The sequence below is a fragment of the Gopherus evgoodei genome, chromosome 12 (genome assembly GCF_007399415.2).
Source record: "Gopherus evgoodei ecotype Sinaloan lineage chromosome 12, rGopEvg1_v1.p, whole genome shotgun sequence".
In the NCBI taxonomy this organism is placed as follows: domain Eukaryota; kingdom Metazoa; phylum Chordata; order Testudines; family Testudinidae; genus Gopherus; species Gopherus evgoodei.
The window spans coordinates 26606455-26625747 of NC_044333.1; the positions used below are offsets into that span (position 1 = coordinate 26606455).

Genomic DNA, 19293 nt, shown 5'->3' on the forward strand with positions numbered 1-19293 from the left:
AATAATTGAAAACGTGAACCCTAAAGAATCAAAACCCAGAAGGCAAGGCAAGTAACTGAAATATATAGACAAAACCATTCCATTATTTGTTTAGGCCTGAATCATGATTTCTAAATGCTTAAGTTTGACAACAGAGGGCTCCTGAATAAGTGACCAAAACCCATTGAAGTCAGGGGCTGGTTAGCACTCAGGCTACTTATTTAGGAGCCTACCTTTGGTTCTAACTTTAGCATGTATTTTTGAAAATCTTGGTGTATATGTACATGAAAGTATATCTGGAGTATGGACCTTCATCATATTGCTAAAAAGTTAGTAGAAAACAACGTATAGTGCAAGAGAAGCATGTAGTTTTCAAAAGGTTATAACTTCATTAATAAACACCTTTTGTCATATTGGTTAAAGGAACGAGTCCTCATTAAGGCCCCAAGCCAGCCATCCCTTTTCCTGCGCTAAGCACCCTGAGTTCAATAGGATTTTGTACAGACATAAGGGTTTGTGTGAGAGAGTCAAATTTCAGAATCGGGGGCCAAGACAAAACATTTTATTTTTTAATTTTTTGGTATTATTTGGTGGTAGCAAACAGAGGCAAGTATCAAATCCTATAATTGTACAGAATCAAGTATATTTAGAAGACCCACAGGATTATTCTAATGCAAAAATACATCTGAAAATGTCTTAGCAGAGTGTGTGTTACCTCTGTTGTTGTTTTTCTCTGAACATCCAAACAGAATTTTACCAAACTTTGTAAATCAATCTTAGGACTGAGAACAAAGAAAAGGAACAGTAGCTCAAAAGTTAACTTAACTGAAATGTTATGAACTGGAGATGAGCTTCAAATGTAACTTTAACGCGGCATGGGAGAGACTATAAACAGTGAACCTTAATTTGGAAGCATTTATCTATTTTTCCCATTGCACAACATTTTAGACTTTATTTCATTCTTTGAGGTAAATTTGCTGCCTTGCTGCAAGAATAACTTGTTAGAGAGAGAGAAAAAAAGCGGCAGTATATGTATTTGAAAAACCTGTCAGAAGCCAAATACAGCAGGTCCTGGTGTCTAACTTATACATCATATCAAATACATTTGTGAATTTATCCTCATTTTTAAGACACACAAATTAAAGACAGGTGACCATTCAGGTCTGAGCACCTGAGTATCAGTGTGATCACTGAAGACAAACAGAGCAGACTAATGGACCCTTTCTTCACTACCCAAAAGCAGCAGGTGCTTTGGTGTGATGAATCTTTGCTCAAGGGAGGACCAAGACCAGCCTGGAAATACATTTATGTTGTTGACAACAGTGAAGGACATTGGCAGAATCATATGGGCCTGGCATTCCTTATTCACCATCCTTGCTGATAATTACATAGTCCTCTTGGTTAGTTTCATTCGCTTTTGAAGTGTAAGTCTCAAACTTTCCTTTGTCTGTAGATGAAGAGGACTCAGGTGAGCCTCCTTCAGGCTGTAAGTGGGTCTTCCTACAATTCACAATGGTGGCACTAGGGCCTGGAGATGGAACATAAATACTTCTGGGAGGGATGTAAGTGGGATTAGGTGGCTCTCTGATGTGTCTGAAACCCTCTGAAGTTGCATGTGTACCAGGCATATGCGTTAATAGTCTCTTGTTATCTGAGCCAGTGGTAGGACACTCGGGGGCCCCAGTGGCATTACCAAGTAGGTTTGAGGAAGACTGACCAACACTGAAAGGTGCTTTATTTGTTGTCTGAATCCTAGCTGGATATGTATATTTCATCTTGGAGAGACTGCATTCTCTGATGTCTTTATCACTTATATTTACATTTGTTATACACTCAAGTTGTGCAGTTTCCTCTACTGGATACATAAGCTCTTCATCACTGGCGTCCTGGATTTTTAGTTTGCTAAAAGATAAAGCTATTTCACAAACTTTGTCGTCTTTGGTTAAATTACATTCTGTAACAACCGTATTGCTATGAGACAGGGGCTTCAGCTCCTGGGGTTGATCTGCGGGATTTATAGAGATGCCTATGCAATTCATGGCATCACTGATTTTTGCTTCAATGGTTTCTTCAGGGACTTCTTGGGCTCTGTATTTATCAAGGGCATTTCTGCTTTCAGGAGTATCATCAGTAAATATTGCAAAGGCTTGTGGGCCACTTGCACCTGGTGAGAGTGGTTTGGGGCCAGCTTCGTTTGCTGTCAACGGCGTTGAGATCACCAAAACACATTCTTCACTCTGATTGCCTCTTAGCTTCTCTTCAAACACTTTCTGAGGAGAATTCTCACCAAAGATGGGCTTTTGTCCTATGACAATGTCACTGTATTTGTTCAAGAAGTCGTCGCTATCTGAGCATTTGCCATGAGAGTGTGCTGACTCACTGACGTGCCTGTGGTGTGCTTGAAGCCTGCTAGTGGATTGAGTAGATGCTAACTGAGACATATCAGTAGCAGGCTTAAAATGGGATTCATCTTTGATCTTACTATTTCTAGCAGTTTCAAAGGATTTCTCACTCTTTGTTGAGGACTTCTGTTGAGCAGCACCAAGGCATGAAGAAATCTCATTATTTTCTTTGTTTTCCAGATTTTCAGGGTCCTCTCTCTGGAAGGGTTGACTCTCTCTGTCCTTGTTCTCTTCATGATACCAGTGCTTTTGTGCTCTCTTCTGTAAGACATCCCCCAAATCACTGTGTTGTTCTTCGCTTATCATTTCAAGGATGGTTTCACACTCGATTCTTGCAAGAAATATTTCAAATGCAGTCTCTTTTGTTTCCTCCTCATTTATCTTTCTGACAAGTGAATACTCTGTTGCTGTTGTTGCAATGTAACCTATTTTCTGCAGTATTGTGTTTACTACGTTTTCTGGGAGCACTGATTGAACACAGTAGACAAAATTACCTGTAAACGTCTGGGGAAAAAAAAAAAAAGAAACATTAAGATGGGCATTGAGGGAAATCATGCAGGGGAAGGGGCTTTTTAAACAAGTTCATAACTATTTAATTTTTAACACCTATTTCCCCAAACTGGTGTCACTGAGTTTTGAATTTTGAGGTTTTATACCAGCATTATTGTCAGCCTCCTGAAAATTACTGCTTTGCTCAAGTGCAATAACTTGAGTGGAGCTATGCCAATTTCCACCAGCTGAGGATAAGGCCTGTTACCTCATTAATTGAAAAGGACAGTGGCAGCAGCAGAAGATCGCCGTGGCCAGACTAGGATAGTATAAAAACACCAACCACCTTTTCTTGTGTTCCATTCAAGAGCAAAGTCTTTTTCAATTTAAAAAATAGAAACCCCTTGAACACTGAAGCTCTTCCGTTGACGCAGCGCTGACGCAGCGCTGTCTACATGGGGGGTGGGTGAGTGTTAGATTAGTATAACTGTGTTGCTCAGGGGTGTGGATTTTTCACAGCCTTGAGTGACGCATTTATACTGATTTAGGTCTGTAGTGTAGATCTGGCCTAAAATATGTTCAGACCAAGCAATCTGAGTAGAGTGGAAAAACAGGCTTGTCTTATACAAAGGAATATGGATTTGCCCATGTGCCTGAGTCTAACTTTGTAAGCTACAGACAATGAAAGTATATTTGCATCTAAGGTAAACAAAATAATCAACCCACCAGAAAGAGCTAATTAACAAGAGGACAAAAAAGGGACATGCTCTGCACCCTGTGGAACAAGCAGCAGGGAACTTTGTATGGGGTTACTTTTCAAAAAAATATGTTTCAAAGGTTTTTCAGAGTTATAAGGAAGGGGAAAAAGACATCACTTAAGGGACAAAAGGGCCAGCACTTCTGGAATCTGTGAAAGGTGTATTTTGCAGCCGTGTGGATTGAGGATACGAGAACTGACCGAGTGAGAAATTGCCCCATACCAGGCTTGTAATCTGTTAAGTTTTAGATACAAGAAAGTGTATTTTATTTATGGTTTATCTGTACCCATTTTCAGTTTATATTGTCTCTGCTTACTATCGCTTAAACCTGTTCTTTAGTAATAAACTCAGTTTTGGTTTTACCATAAAGTCATCTTAGAGCTGTGTGTTACAGTAAAGCATGGGTCCTCAGCAAAACTAACAAGCTGGCGTGTGCACTGTCTCTTTGGAGGCAGCAAACTTTGGTAATTTCAGAGACTCTGCAGTCATAGGGGTAGGGTACTGCAGAGGAACTTGCAGGGGGTTTACTGAATGTTATCTGCAAGGCAAGGTTAACACTGGCAGAGTCTTGAGGTGTTTGCTGGTGAGGTGGACAGGCGGATGTGGCAGAGAGATGACACACAGTTAAACTCCAGCAAAGCTCCCTTGCTGAGGCAGAGGGATATCCCAGCAGCTTACAGTTCTGGCCGCCCTGGGAAAGCATCACAGGGTGCTCAACTCTTTCTGGAAATCAGGCCTCTTTTAAGTGTGCCAAGTTGGGCACCCAAAATCAGCAGTTACTTTTGAAAATCTGAGTTTAAAGCCTTACATGTAAACATTATTGATAATCCCTTCCATTACCTGTATCTGCCTGTCTCCTGCCTTATACTCCCATTGTAAACTGCTTGGGGAAGGGGCTGGGTTTTTTTGTTCTGCCTTTGCATGCTGCCTGGCCCAGTGGACTCCTGGTCCATGATTGGGGCTGTGTTAATACAAATCACAATGCTATTGTTGGGCTCATTTAATAGAGTCGTATGAATATATGTGCGTCTCTGTTAGGGGGCTTATTCCTTCACCCTCTCACTTCCCTGGTGCGTCTCTTGTTTCTGGAGCTTCCCTTGGTGTTAGGACACTAGATTTCCCTCATTTCCCCTGAACCTAGTCTAAAGATATAATAAAGAGCTCCAATGAGCTCAGGTGGTGACTCAGAATTGTGACAGGTATTTAGAAAGGTTGTTCAAAGATCACAGCATTATGTAGCTGGAGTAGTCGCTCTGGTCAAGCAAACTCCTGTGCAACTGTTTTGCAGAGGATACTCTCTGTATTCATTTTACGTCAATCTGCTCCAGGCTCCATATTCCTCAGACTTTCTTTTCCCACATCAAAAGTTTCCATTCCCTCAGGGTGGCATTTATCTTCCTCTTTGTTTAGCTTTTCCTTATCCTCTGCCTTCTGATAGTTTGTTATATATTTGCCTGGAGAACAATATGGACAGATGAGCAACAGGTTGTTGGGGCGGGGCATAGTCAATAGGCTGGGTAATTAATCCACAATCAAGGGTGTGACAGTCAAAACCAACATGTGCTAAAAGGCTTCCTGCTTAGCAGTCAGGCCAGGTCATCTCTGTGGATTCCGTGGTTGATAGTTTCCACTTCTTCAGGTACTGTTTGACTCTGCCCATATCATCACCTTCCATGGATCAGCCCAGTGTCTGCACAGTAAGGATGGCAGCAGGGAACAGAGTAAGCAAGATCTGTACAGGGCACAGAACTGCTGAAAACTGCGGCACAAGCCCTGCACAGAGCTGATGCCCCTCCACATCCTTCCTCCAGCCCCCTCCTAGCTCTGGCAGTGGGGTTGGCGCACACACCATGCCACATCTCTCTGTGTCTGTGCACTGACTTGTCTTGTGTGATATTTATTTGAGCATTATAATGAATCCAAACTGGCAGCCATGCAGGGTTAAATGGCATTTCATAGTTCATGCTCTGGGACCCATACTTTTACAATGATGACATTATGTAAAATTGCTTCATTTTGTCTGATCTGTAGAGAACCCAATTTGCATTAAAAGTTGCCAAGGAAGAGCTGTAATGTTAGTGTAGCTTGTTTTAATGTTTATGCTTTCTGCGTTAGAGCATTACTGCAATGTGGCTGACGTACGAAGTACAAACAGTCCATTCACAAAGAAGAGAATAAACAGACTGCATATAGCTTTTGCTCACCAGTATAGTGCAAAGCATGCTGCTCCCTTCTAGCAAGGCCGGCTACGTAAGCAACGTTTTCAAACACACCTAAAACTTGTTTTCAAAAGTGACTTAGGCACTTTGTTGAAGACTCATTGAAAGTCTTGGGCTCCTAAGGACCATATTTTAAAAGGTATTTAGTCACCTAAAGATGTAGCTATACACCTACTTGAATTTTAAAAAGGCCCTGTGCTGGCTAGGCACCTGGTTCCCAAAGGCTAAACGCCTAACCTGCTCAGGTCCTTTTTAAAAACTGACAAGGCACCTAGCTGCACCTTTAGGCAACTGCCTTTGAAAATCTGGCCCTAAGTCACCTAGGTCTACATGCAATAAAACACCAGCGGCTGGCCCATATCATCTGACTTGGGCACATGGGGCTCAGGCTATGGGGCTATAAAATTATAGCATAGACGTTCGGGATCTGGCTGGAGCCTGGGCTCTGGAACCCTCAGACATCTGGGATCCGTCTGGAGCCTGGGCTCTGGGACCTCCCCAAGGGAGGATCCCAGACCTTGGGCTCCTGCCCAAGCCTGAAGCTCTACAGTGTAATTGTATAGCCCTGCACAGCACAAGCCCACATGCCCAAATCAGCTGATATGGGCCAGCCACTGATGTTTTATTGCAATATAGACATATCCTTAGGCAGTTTTAAAAATTTTATCACTTGTGCATAATGGACCTGATTGAAAACCCACTGAAATCAATAGAATTTTTCCCCTTGACTTCAGGGGACTTTGGATCAAGCTGTAAATCCTTAATTTCATTAAAGGTTCAGCACACTGGAAATAAAGCACTACCCTAAGGATTTGATTTATAGCTTTCTGATCCTGTTGCTATGCCACTGTTTTCATCTCATATCCTACCTTCAGCGACTTTATTTCTTTTCTCCAAGGAGAGAGGAACAGGTTTATGCAGAGCAGCTCCAGGAACTCGAAAGCTTGGATGAGGTTTTTGAAAACATTGCCTCCTTCTTGCTTTTTCACCTTTAAACAATTCTCTGCAATGTTGTAGAAGCTAAACCTGCTAAATCTCTCAGCAGGGCAGGCACCAGACTCCAGGAAGTGTTTAGCTTTTGCTTTTAGCGTTGTCTCGTTGCAGATCAGAAGTTTTCCTTCCGACCACTTCGTTTCATAGTATGCAACATAGTCCCTTAAAATGTCTTGTTTAGCTGGTGCTGCTGCTTTAAGCTCCTTCATCGTTTGCAGGAGTCCCACACTAGCAACTATTGCTCTTTAAATTTCAAGCACGTTATGGAATTGTAAACGAGGAAGTTGCTATCCTGCTTTACCTTTGCTGAGTCTCTTCTGTCTAATCCGTTATTGGCTCCTTGATGGCACTGCTAAGAATTAAGTGGTCACGTTGTGTGTCAGTCAAGGCTCAAATTACAAGAACAGCTCTTGTGGAATCAGGAAGTGAAAACACAAGTCCAAAGCAAAAGTGAAACTTACTCTTCGGCTGTTCACCATTTGTCCCTGCAACTTCCTCGCTCACCGTGATTACTTACAATAATGGGATCCTCCTGGAAATGTAGGGGTCCGGTAAAACAAACTGACTGCAATGTCACAATAAACAGCGCAAGGAATAGGCTGTGTTATTCATAATAAGAACAGGGGTATTTGTGGCACTTTAGAAACTAACGCATTTATTTGAGCATAAGCTTTCATGGGCCACAGCCCACTTCATCGGATGCCTAGAATGGAACATATAGTAAATGTTCTCCGTACGTGTATATATATCTCCTCACCACAAGTACTCCTGTTCTTTTTGCAGCTACAGACTAACACGGCTGCTACTGTCATTATTCATAATAGTTCAATCAGACCTCCAATCAATAATATACCTGGAGCTACAGTTGCCACCCCTCCAGGATCGTCCTGGAGTCTCCAGGAATTAAAGATGACTGTTTAATTAAAGACTAAGTGATATGTGACGACACCTCCAGGAATATGTCCAACCAAAATTGGCAACCCTAAAGTTGTTACAGTTTTCCCCTTCTGAATACTGCAGTATTCTACAATAGTGGAGATAGGTCAGAGGAATACAGTTTGCAGCAGTGACTGCATCATTTTGAGCCATTGCTGCAGGCAAAACTCCTGTTGACTTTATTTGGTGCAGGATTGGATGGCTGGGGTGGGATGCAAGTGATCTGGACAATGTCACGAGTGCAGCCCACAAAATATTGGGTAGTTTGCAGCAGGAAGGGTAAAGTTCTCTGTTACCTTTATTTATTCATTTTATTTTTCATCCTTTATATCACGAAAGCAGCTGTTGCATTAGAAACTTCCCTTCACTGTTTACTTTTATTCCCAACAGGAACATGAACCTGTTGCTGTTTTAATCTATCTGGTCACTCCAATTGGGAAGAGGTGCCGTCACTCCTGATAGGTATGACTATCCAGGGCCAAAATTCCACAGCAAGAAGCTGCTGGGCCTGTCCCCAGCTCAGTGGAAATGTCTGCGCAAGGTCACATGATTTCCATGCCAAGCTAGACCTTCATTCTACAAGATGCCCTGGGTTTCAGCAGCAGAAAAGAAACTCTGCAGCAGCTTTAGGTACGTTAAAGACTGGAGGGTCCGAATGAAATAGGATTATGAATAATGCAGCCTAGTCCTTGTGCTATTTATTTTGATATTACATTCAGTTTATTTTACTCTGTCTCTACATTGCCAGGATTTGAATGTGAGCAGTGTCTCGATTTAGGGGTCCCTTCTCCCTCCCACCCTCTTTGGTGGGCTAGTTTTTAATCTAGATTTTGGATGCAACACCTAGAACAGGGGTCTCAAACTCAATTTACCTTAGGGCTGGTGCCAGTCCTCAAATCTTCCCAGTGGGCCAATAATGTCACTGAAGAAGGTGTTCAGAAAAGAAAATGTTTATGTTGAATTTTTTAATTTTAAATTTCTTAGAAATAATAAAACTATCATACAACTTTATACAATTCTTCGCCTGCCAGTGAGTTTTTAGTGTTTGCCAGAGACCTGGCAATGCTTCAGTTCTGTCAGGTTGTTGTTTGGCCCCAGTGACTGAGCAGTTGAAACCTTCAGGATTGCAGAAGGTATGCAGCAGGTAGTTGTGTTTGGTATTTTGACCTATTTATATGCAATGTGGAAAAAAGTGATTCTGCCTCTGCCCAGTGACAATATTTCTGTCCCTCTCCCCCAGCCAATGGGAGCTGCGGGGGCGGTGCCTGCAGCAGACATTGCCAGCAACATGGCTGCATGAATCTCTCCTCCGTGGACCACAGTGAGGAGGTTCTTGGGCCACAGATGGTCTGTGGGCCAGGACTTTGAGACCCCTGACCTAGAAGACTGGTTCAAATCTGGATCCAAACACTTCCCAAATTCAGTGATGTTTGCATTTGGAATCTGGATTTGGGCCTCCTTGGCTTTGGCCAGCAGAGTGTTTGTGCCAGTCTTAGAATCATAGATTATTAGGGTTGGAAAGGACCTCAGGAGATCATTTAATCCAACTCTCTGCTCAAAGCAGGGCCAATCCCCAAATGGCCCCTTCAAGTATTGAACTCACAACCCTGGGTTTAGCAGGCCAATGCTCAAACCACTGAACTATCCCTCTCCCCTCCTTCCTCTCTTCCTCCCCCCTCCTTCCTCTCTTCCTCGTCTTCTAGGACCGCCATTTATATTAAGACCAAATCAGAGACAGTGTAATTCAGCCTCACTGCACTGACGGCCTTGGAACTGCACCTGCTGATTCCAGATCTGAATTTGGCTCCATAAATTCTTAATGGCGTCACTCATAATTGATTATCCCAGTTACAAGATAGTTATTCATTTTTTAACACCATTTTCTTCTTAATCCTTTTTAATAAATGGTTCCCCTCGCTTAATTTTGTGCCAAATCCCAAATTCACATAAACACAGTCATTTGCTGCTCCATCTTCTCATGCACAAGACAGCTGTGTTCTATTGCAATCGAACCAGTTTTGAATCTGACTTCTCAGGCTTCCTAGAAACATGTGCCTTGATAATCATTCCAAGTGAAATGTCATTGGGAATTTCTTGTGTAGAAATCATGCCTGGATAATTGCTATATAGAAATTGCTGATTTAGCTAGGAATAAAGACATGTCAGAATGAGGCCATCTGGCCATCTGCTGCGCTATTTCAATGACCCCTCTCCCAGCCCCTGGAGTCAAAGACATGGTATGGCTGGAGCCTACAGGCAGCACAGCTGCACCATCACCATATGCCGACAGCTATTGACACAAACTGGGGCCCAGTGTCCATGTTTCTGCTCATTCCCCCACCATTGTGCTGAGGTGAGCTCTGGATTATGACAGAGCGTTAAAGGCTGGTGGAGGGGAGGAGAGGGGAAGCAGCCGGGACTGAGAGTTGATGTGATAGAGGATAAATGAGTGTGGCAGAGAGAGGCTGACAGTCAGTTATAAGGATCAGAGCTAGAGCTGGAAGATAAAATGCAGGTCCCGTATTCAAACTCCTGTATTACATTCTCCTAAACAGAGGTGCTGCTTTTTGGCAGGATTGAAGTACTCTAGCAGGGCAGGAGGTGGACTCTTGCTTTGCTGTTGCTCCAAGTGGCCAGATTTACTTTGCAGTACAGCTGTGTGTGGGTGTTTGCATGCACACAACATGCTGATAGTCACCTAGTCTAGTCTTGCATTGGTTGAGAGGTGTTCCTTGAACTATATTTTCTACTGTTGTCTCTAAATGTCTCCATAGATGGGATTTCTACCCTTTCTTTTGCAGGGCCGCCCAGAGAATTCAGGGGGCTTGGGGCAAAGTGGGGGAGCTGTGGCGCTTGTACTCACCCAGCGGCCTTCTGGGTCTTTGGCATTTCAGCAGTGGGGCAACAACCTTCAGTCGTTCTGCATCTTTGGCAGCACTGAAGAGCCCCCCACTGCCAAAATGCTGCCGAAGACCTGGACCGCCGCTGGGTCAGGGATCGGGGCAAATTGCCCCACTTGCCCCCCCCCCCACCCCGGGCAGCCCTGTTCTTTTAGGAGATTGTTCCAAAGGCTTAGAAATCTGGCCTCCAAAAATATTTCTGAGACCACCAGCACAAAACACAAGATGGTACTTGGCTGATGCCAGCTCTCACTCCCAACATGTCCTGGGTTTGTGCCGGTGACTTAGCTGTGCAAGGTGCAATAGTCCATTTACAATTCCTTAAAACAGACTCCCCGTAGATGTACTTTTTTTTTTAAAATCAAAAACAGGAGTTTGTTGCTCAGTCTGTGCTTTGCTCTTTCCTCGGTATCTTTTACCGTTTGTGACACAGAAATAAATCTGGCTTTAACCTTGCACCAACATAAAATATCTTGTTGGAAGCAAAGCTGTGACACAACAATCTCGTTTTTACAGGGATCTTTCATTGCTTCATCTTTGTCGGCATCTAACCTGGAAAAAAATGCCTCTCCATCTTGAATTTATTGGATTCATTCAGAGCAAAAGAGTAGAGAGAGCTCACCAGATATATATCAGTAACTAAGTGCTTGTCGCTGCTGGGATGATTAGTGTAATATTTATGTTCCAAAGATCACAACTAAGCAAAAACCTGGTTAGTAGTTCCAAGAGAGAAAGAATGATGAAACTGAGGACCAAATTCAGCTCTTGCATAAGCAAGCACAATTCCCATGGAATCCAAGAGGTATTGTGCTCACCTACACCAGAGCTGAACTGAACCTGGAGACTAAGGTTTAGATTCATAAAGGTACTTAGGGATTTGAACCTGGGTTTCCTACATCCCTGATGAGTGCCCTGACCGCTGGACTCCATGGAAGCTGCCCTCCTCTGTGCTTTGACAGTGGGAGTAGCCCGAGGATAGGCTTCTCTTGCTTAGTTCCCACAGAGGGTGTGTAGAGGGAGCCATAATCTTGCCCTGAATTAACCTAGTCAGTTGACAGACAACTAAAGAAGACAGCGAGCGGTCTGAAATCAGTACAGACAAAACAAAAAGCACAGGAGTTCTATGATTTACATGTATGTTCTTTACTAAAAGTTCAGTCTGCGAAGGTCAGCTTACTAAAAATACCCCAAATAAAGGAGGTGAATACAGACATGCCTATGTTAACAACAAGAAACATTGTGTCCAAACTGTTTTTCCTGACAATAATGAGATAAACAAAAGGCCATATCCTGCACTCAGCCTGCCAATAGGACACCCTTTGAAGTTAAGAGAGTGTCTGGGGCAAAACCTGATAGCAGGATATAGTTCTCTTAGGGTCTAACCCAACTCCCATTAAACTCTGGAGAAAGAATCCTGTTGACTTCAGTAAGGAGGGGTTAGATTGAACCTTTAAATAGTCCTGTGTTCTCTAAGAAATTAGATTTCTCTGTTACATAATTTTAAAAAACCATAGTCAACGCTTCTTACTCTGGCAGTGGTAGTAAAATCTACTGGAGAGAGGTTATAGTTGCATACAAACGTCTGTTAATGGTATTCTCTGTCCTGAATAGTATCTGGGTCACTTCCATTCAGATTTGTCCAACTATTTCCACATAATGTTTAGCTTTCACATGTTTAAAAAGAATTACCAACAAGGTTTTAAAAAGTCATTCCAGCAATTCTCTTCAGTGAAATACTAATTGCAGAGTTACTTAGTACAATTAATAACATACTTTTACTTCTAATTCTAATCTGGAGGAAATTTTAAAAAAATCATTTAAATACTATTTACTAAAAGAAGCACTTTTTCATTGGTCACTGTTCAGAAAGCAAGTATTTCTTTATAGTAAGTATATGACAAGATAAATACCTGTGTACTCAGTGCTAAATTACGTATAGAAGTACTACATTATTGTTAGTAGTATTTATTTTATTTAAAACATATAAACAATTAATCATTGTTAAGGCCCAAATCAGCAGAAGTATGTGCCTGGCTTCTATGCTGAATGTGAGTATGGAAGATGATGTTCTAGTTGGCTACTGTGTCCTTCTCTGACAAACAAGCTGGACATATTTTTGATGGATTGGGCCCTTTGAATGATGTCTACATAGTATGATAAACAGATGAGTTTATTTTATAAAACAATATACCATAAGGGGGAGCACACAGCTATTTGTGAACAATCATGCTACCTGTAATTCAGATTACAATACTAAGACTGTTTTAGATCTAGTGTCTGAACAGAGAGTTTGATTAGATATCTACAGTTTCAGCACTGGTAACATCTCCCTCACTAGATAAATACAAATCTGTCGTTCTCACCACTGCCTTAATCAAAATGAGATTTTTGGGGAAAAAATCTTAGCCCTTCACCATACGTGGAAAATCAATGGAGGGGAATGAAATAAATTAAAGAGACACTGTCAGCTTAAAAATAATATTTAAAAATTACTTTCTTAGCTGTATGTTCCTAACAACAGATTGGGGGCCTGATCCTCTGAGGTGCAAAGTGGTCTCAGCTTCAAGAGCCACTGCCAGCACCACAATTTTATAGTTACAAAGGAAAGAATTTTCTAAACTCTCTTTTACTTTCTAATATTTATGGGTCAGATTCTGGGTCACTAATATTTATGGGTCACCCTTACTTAACTAGTACCTTATTCTGCATGTAGGCCCACTTATTCCAGTAGGACTACTCATGGGTAAGGTCCTACTAAATTCATAGACTCTAAAGCCAGAAAGGACTATTGTGCACATCCAGGCTGATCTGTTTAGCCCAGGCCATAGAACTGCCCCAAAATAATTCCTACAGCAGATACTTTAGAAGAACATCCACCCCTGATTTAAATCTTGTCAGTGATGGATTTAAAGGCAGGAAATGAAATTTATACAGCTCTACATGGGTTTATGGAAAATAGATCCTGTCAAACTAATTTGAGATCTTACAGGTTTGGTTGATAAAGGTAATAGTGTTGATGTAATATACTTAAACGTCTGTAGAGCATTTGAATTGGTATGACATGACATTTTTGATTAAAAACTAGACTAATATAAAATTAACATGGCACACATTAAAAACTGGTTAACTGATAAAGTCTCAAAATGTAACTGTAAATGAGGGATCATCATTTTCATCAATGAGCTGGAAGAAAACATAAAGCAATGACAACATACGTACTGTATTCATTTTCATAAGAAGTAATTACATACTTGTCCTTCAGAGGAGATAGTAAACTGAGATCCTTTCTGCCCATGTGAAAACTGAAGAACTATCTGCAAAAGATTTACCAAAATGGGCTAGATCCATTGGCTTCAAAGGTACTACATTGATTTACACCAGTTGAGGATCTGGACTACAGAGGGTATATGCTCACCATACCAAGTAAGGTCAAATCTTCGTATTTACAGAGTTTACCTCTGTTGTTATTGCTAGAATGAGTCAATTTCTTTCAGATATATGAGTGACAGAGATCTAAGAACAGATGCAAGATTTATGGACAGCTAAACTGCAGTGAAAGAGATCATGAATGATTAAAGGGGTTTTTGCAAAATAAGATTCATTATGTCATTGTGCATGCCAAGTCCTGGCATCTATTATTAACTTTGCACTTTGGCAATTACTGCAGGGAAAGATCATGATCCCTCGAACGCACTGTAGGCTTATAACTGTGAAAGACGACTAGCTAATGCCTAGAAATGCAGCTTTGTACCAAGAGAAACAGGCCTAACCTACCTGCTAGTATTTCAAAACACCTTTCCCACCATGGCTATGCCAAGCCACCATGCTGTGATGGAATTTGCACAGGTATCAACCCCATGAGGAAGAGCTTCTAGGAAGACTGTCATAGGCCTTCCTCATCAATTAGCAATTCTGGAAACTCACTGCTGTAGGTCTAGCCAATTAGCATTTCTGTGAGTCCATTGACATTTCTAACACTCCCATATTTTTTTTATTTTGAGGTGGGATTGGCACTCTTTGGAATGGCATCAAAATCATGGTAGCCGATATATGTAAAGGTTAAGAATAGCAAAATACCATCTTTCATCACCTTTGAGTAGATGAGTAGTTATGATAACCACATTTTCCAGATACTATCCAGCCTATTCACTTGAAATATATTTAAATAAAAAATGCTTTATAAATTATAGTTTTTCTTATTTCTAAGACATTTGTTATAATGTACCAATGATGTACGCAAACAACAAAAAACTCTTCTTCCTCTTTTTGCTCTACAACATGCAAATACTATAACATTGACAAATAGTGTCAATTGGTTAACATGTATCTACATTAACAGTGGCTGACTTGAACGTGTTTTCAAATGCTTAAAAAAGGTTGGATGCACTGCTTGTTGCTGTTGTTTTATTCTGCAGTTGTTTATATGAGACACCAGGGAATAATTCAAAGCCCAAAGATAAAAGTTTACCTAAACTTTCAAAATTCACTGTTAAAAAAAATCCAGCCTCATTTAAAGATATAAAATAGATAAAAGTTTTATGGGTTTTATTCTTCTGTTTAAACCTCATTTTCTCATCCTGACAGACTCCTCCTAAATAGTGGGTGGAAAGAGCCACTTGTATTTAGATGATTTGGTTGAGAAGGGTTTGACAGTCAGTTGAAGAATTTTTCAGCACATCCATTGGAACCAGAGGAATGGGCCTATTTTGTTCACACACAACCGTCTCATATGAGGGGGCAGCCTCGAGAGTGAGTGCTGTCAAAGAAATTGATGATATGGGCTGCTGCAAGTCCTGCAGTCTGACTGGATAATTAGAAGACCTTCCTGTAGTCCCAGAGGCTGCCTCCTCTTCCAAGCTAATGTTTATAGACAATTCATTCCTTTGACAAGGATCTGTCAGAGAATAGGGTGGAGGATCATCTGTAGGAATATAGATTTGTGTCGCTCCAGGCCCAATGCACTCATCGTAGCTGAAAGAAAACAAATTCAATGTTAGGTTTGTGGGCAGAATATATCAGACAGTTGTTTTCAGTGTAAAAGAGGCAGATAAAATAAAGGGGGAAGCGATTATTTGGTATTCTTTCCTCCAGGCTGCATCCTCGACCTGCCACTTTGGAAACTTAAGAGCATGAAAACTTAAATGCATGTCTTCAAAGAGATAGTGGAAAAAGTCAAGCTAAGCATCAGAGTTTCAATGAGTGTTCAGGCCCAACCCTTTCCAGTGGTGATAGCACATAGTAACACCTCGCCTGGTATGAGCCAGCAACTTACCGCAGTCCTGAAAATGATGCAGCCTATTTTTTGTTTTATGTGATAGTCACTGTACATATACACAGTAATAGACAGACCTTGCCTTGAATAACATACAATCTAAACAGGCAAAGCAGATAACGGGTCGGGGGAAAAGAAGTATGCCCATTTTACCAACAGGGAATTGAGGCAGACAGGGAGCCTATAACACAGCCTATAACACAATGCTGGCCTCTTGACTCATAGTCCAGTATCTTAACCACAAGAATATCCTTCCTCTCTTTATTTTCCCATTGGACTTGCTCATTTCTTCTGGCCTGGAGGTGCAGAGGTTAAACCTCCAGCCACTCTGTCTCTCTTCCCTGCCTACTGGCTTGTGTAGCGGAAGGAGACCATCATGCATGAGGTTCTAGTGTGACCATGCTGGGGTTCAGTGTCTTACTCCCCCTTAATCCCATGCCTGGCTGCTTGAGGGTCAATTGCAATCTGTCCCCAAATAAATAGGCTGAAATTTCCTGTCCAAATCCCATCCTGCTCAACTGAATTGCCAGCCAGGTTTGCTGGAGCCAGATACATTAAGAATCTATTTCCTCAATCATATTAGCATCTGAGAGATGTCACAGGCCACTTCCTGAACTATGTAATGTTTAGAAGAGGCTTGATTCTGCACATTTACTCGTGGTGAAGAATACTTTTGTCCATGAGTAGTCTTGTTGATTTCAATGAAACTGTTTGCGGCTGTATGTGTCCTATTCAGGATGAACGAGGGTGGCAAAACTGGCAGCAGCAGACAGATAATGAAGTGAAAAAATGCAGCGTGCATTGCTAATATATCTGGTTAACAAAGAGCTCATAAATCCAGTGGATGTTTCTGTTTTTAGCTTCATGGATTGTCCCTTTAAGAAGAGGCAAATGCTTTTAAACTCAAATTCAGATTTCCCCAAAAGAAAGTAATTGTTTTGTTTTAACTTGTGATCTTTACACCTTGAGCAAAAATTCTGGGGTTTTTTTTTGGTTTTTTTTCAGAAACAAAGCCTAGCAGATAAAAGGTTGAGTTCTTTTCATGAGTCACTTGGAAACCAACTTCGTCCATTCCTTATTAATCCCACTGAAGCTTCCCAATGTATTTGATTTTCCTTTCAATAAAATCAGACCTTGAACTAAGGATTAAGAATCTGATGATGCAAAGTATCAACTCCCAGTTAAGTCAATGGGAGTGAACGCTACTCAGCACCTTGGAAGGTTGGACTTTTATACAGGTATTTAGAACAGCATGTTTATTTTGAAGGTACAAAGCCTGAATCAAAGCCCTTGAAGTGAATGGGAGTCTTTTTGATTGCAATGGACTTGATGAGGCTGATACAAGAGCTATCCAGCCCAATAGCTTCTCTAACCGCATATCTCAACTCATGTCACAAGAAGTCACCTGGAGCCCATCCAAAGTCTACTCTCACTCTCCGAAAGCCCCAGTATCTCAGCCCTCTGCATAAGGGAAAACAGACAGCCTTTGCAGGGGGTATGTTTGAGATATTTCAAAGCAGCCATATAATGGGAGGAGGGTGGAATGAATAATAAGGTTGAGGTGGATCCCAGCGAACCACTTTCTGGCTGATCCTCAGGATGCTCCACTGTTGTAACTGTCAGTATTGCACAGGAAGAGGCAGCCTCCCAAATAAGTGGGTCCCAAGCTAGTTACAACTTTATAGGTCAAAACCAACCCCTGAAATCCTACCCAGAAACCAAGAGGCAGCTACTGCCCATCACAGAGCACGAGTGTCCCATAGTGAGAGACTTGGTTTAGCAAGAAGGTTGCCTCAGTTTTCAGTGCAGTGCCAGGTCGAGTGGATTGCAGTGCTGAAGACAGGATGGATCAGGGCAGTGAGAGAAAGGTTTACATGCTACTGACCAGACAGGAAGGAGAAAGCAGCAGTTGTAGTGCCTGACTGAAGTCACTGTGACTTCTGACATTGACTAAAATGGGACAGGGCACAGGATCAAGGCCCTAGTCACTGCTATTATCTGATCATCAAAATTCCTTTCCTAGGATTCAGAATAATCTCTTTTAATATCTGTGATGGATCGTAGTGCAGCTCGGTAAAACTAAAATGCTGAGTGGGATAAACATCAAAATGGTCCTCTGTGAAGTAGACTTTAAGCTGGCTTTTAAACAACAAAATGAAACAAAACCAAAATGCCCATAGCCAATACTTGCTTTTCAGTGTATTTTATGTAAAATAACAATATGGTGTTTCTCTATATATGCTCTGGAGAAATAAAAAAAACAAACAAACCACCACTGCAGATTCAATCACCTTGCTTTTTTTTTGGTAATCAGGATCACATTTTAAAAATCTAATGGGGAACACTTGCCAGGTTTTCAATTAAATATCTTTTTGGCACTCGCAGTGCTGAATTTGCAGATTATCATTGCAAAGCAGGAACTATAAATCATTCAAAGAGTGTGTTTTTACTCTGGAAGCTAGAAATACACTGTCGTGTTTCATTTGCATTTCAGGGTCTTGATATTAATGTGGAATTAGTCTTCTCTGAAAATTTGTAAGTGTTCAGTATATAAGTTGTTCTTGGCTAATAATGGTGCTTCATTAGCTTACAATGCACAATTAACCCTGCAAACAACTATAATTATTTATCATAGGTGGCGCAGGTAGTGATGCCTATAATTGAAAGCCCATAATTTTCTATTATTGGATGCCGAGAATAAAAAGAAATATTGAATAGCTACTCATTCCCTGAGCACCATCTGTCCTGTGCACTGAATGAGGCAGGGTTTTGAGGAAAGAACAGGACATGCTTATGAAATTAAAGACTATATTATAATGCATTATGCACAAGAGGGCCAAACAAAGGCTACACAGGCATTTCCTAACTTTTGAGTGCTTGACTTTGCAACCATAACTTTCTTCTAATCAGGGGTGAAAGTAGAAATAGGGATTTACTGATATGGGGCTGGGTTGGAGCCGGCTCTGGCCCCTGGGATGGGCGGGGCCTCAGGCAGAAGGGGTGGGAATGGGGGGGGCAGAGCCAGCCCTGGCCTAGTGCCCACCCCCTCCCCTGCCGGGGTAGTAGCAGCACCTGGGGGCTCCGGCAGCAGTTTAAAGGATCCAGGGCTCAGCTGCTGCTACTGCCCTGGGCCCTTTAAACCGCTGCCGGAACCCCTGGCTGCCGCTGCTACCCAGGGTTCCGGTAGCAGGGCTCTGTGGGCTATTTAAAGGGCCCGGGACTCCCCTGCCTCTACCGCCCCAGGTCCTTGAAATAGCTGCCAAAGCCCTGGGGTAGCAGCAGTAGCTGGGGGCTCTGGGAGCGGTTTAAAGGGCTTGGGCCGTAGAGGCAGTGGGAGCCCCTGGC

General features: G+C 41.9%; 2 protein-coding genes and 1 long non-coding RNA gene across 5 annotated transcripts in view; 1 reads left to right on the plus strand and 2 right to left on the minus strand.

Moving 5' to 3' along the window:
* Nucleotides 1–521: 521 nt before the first annotated feature.
* On the minus strand, nt 522–7157 carry LOC115660652. Of its 2 annotated transcripts, none has more exons than XM_030582275.1 (2): nt 6717–7157; nt 522–2885 (listed from the first exon to the last, which is right to left on the minus strand). In XM_030582275.1, exons 1-2 carry the CDS (start codon nt 7047–7049, stop codon nt 1341–1343), a joined length of 1878 nt encoding a protein of 625 aa, XP_030438135.1. In that variant the 5' UTR covers nt 7050–7157; the 3' UTR covers nt 522–1340. The 2 variants fall into 2 exon arrangements, with proteins under 2 accessions (XP_030438135.1, XP_030438136.1); XM_030582276.1 differs by having other exon boundaries at nt 522–5082; nt 6717–6795.
* Nucleotides 7158–7291: 134 nt separating this feature from the next.
* The window catches only part of LOC115660659, a 79313-nt gene continuing 67311 nt past the window's right edge, over nt 7292–19293 (plus strand). Inside the window, exons 1-2 of the long non-coding RNA XR_004002872.1 lie at nt 7292–7380; nt 8167–8406. This is a non-coding gene — a long non-coding RNA (uncharacterized LOC115660659). The remainder of the gene's footprint in view (nt 7381–8166; nt 8407–19293) is intronic.
* Nucleotides 11021–19293, minus strand: part of LOC115660653 (protein BEAN1-like) — a 110484-nt gene continuing 102211 nt past the window's right edge. For both annotated transcript variants that reach the window (XM_030582278.1, XM_030582277.1), the window contains one exon: nt 11021–15647. In XM_030582278.1, the coding sequence (XP_030438138.1) occupies nt 15299–15647 (349 nt within the window). In that variant the 3' untranslated portion in view covers nt 11021–15298. The remainder of the gene's footprint in view (nt 15648–19293) is intronic.

What these genes read in the sequence shown, in the direction of transcription:
- LOC115660652 (XM_030582275.1), bottom strand. Translation starts at nt 7,049, where the DNA reads ATGAAGGAGCTTAAAGCAGCAGCACCAGCTAAACAAGACATTTTAAGG. An exon ending in AAGAAATAAAGTCGCTGAAG is followed by an intron (nt 2,886 to 6,716) that starts GTAGGATATGAG and finishes TTTTTTCCCCAG; the next exon opens with ACGTTTACAGGTAATTTTGT.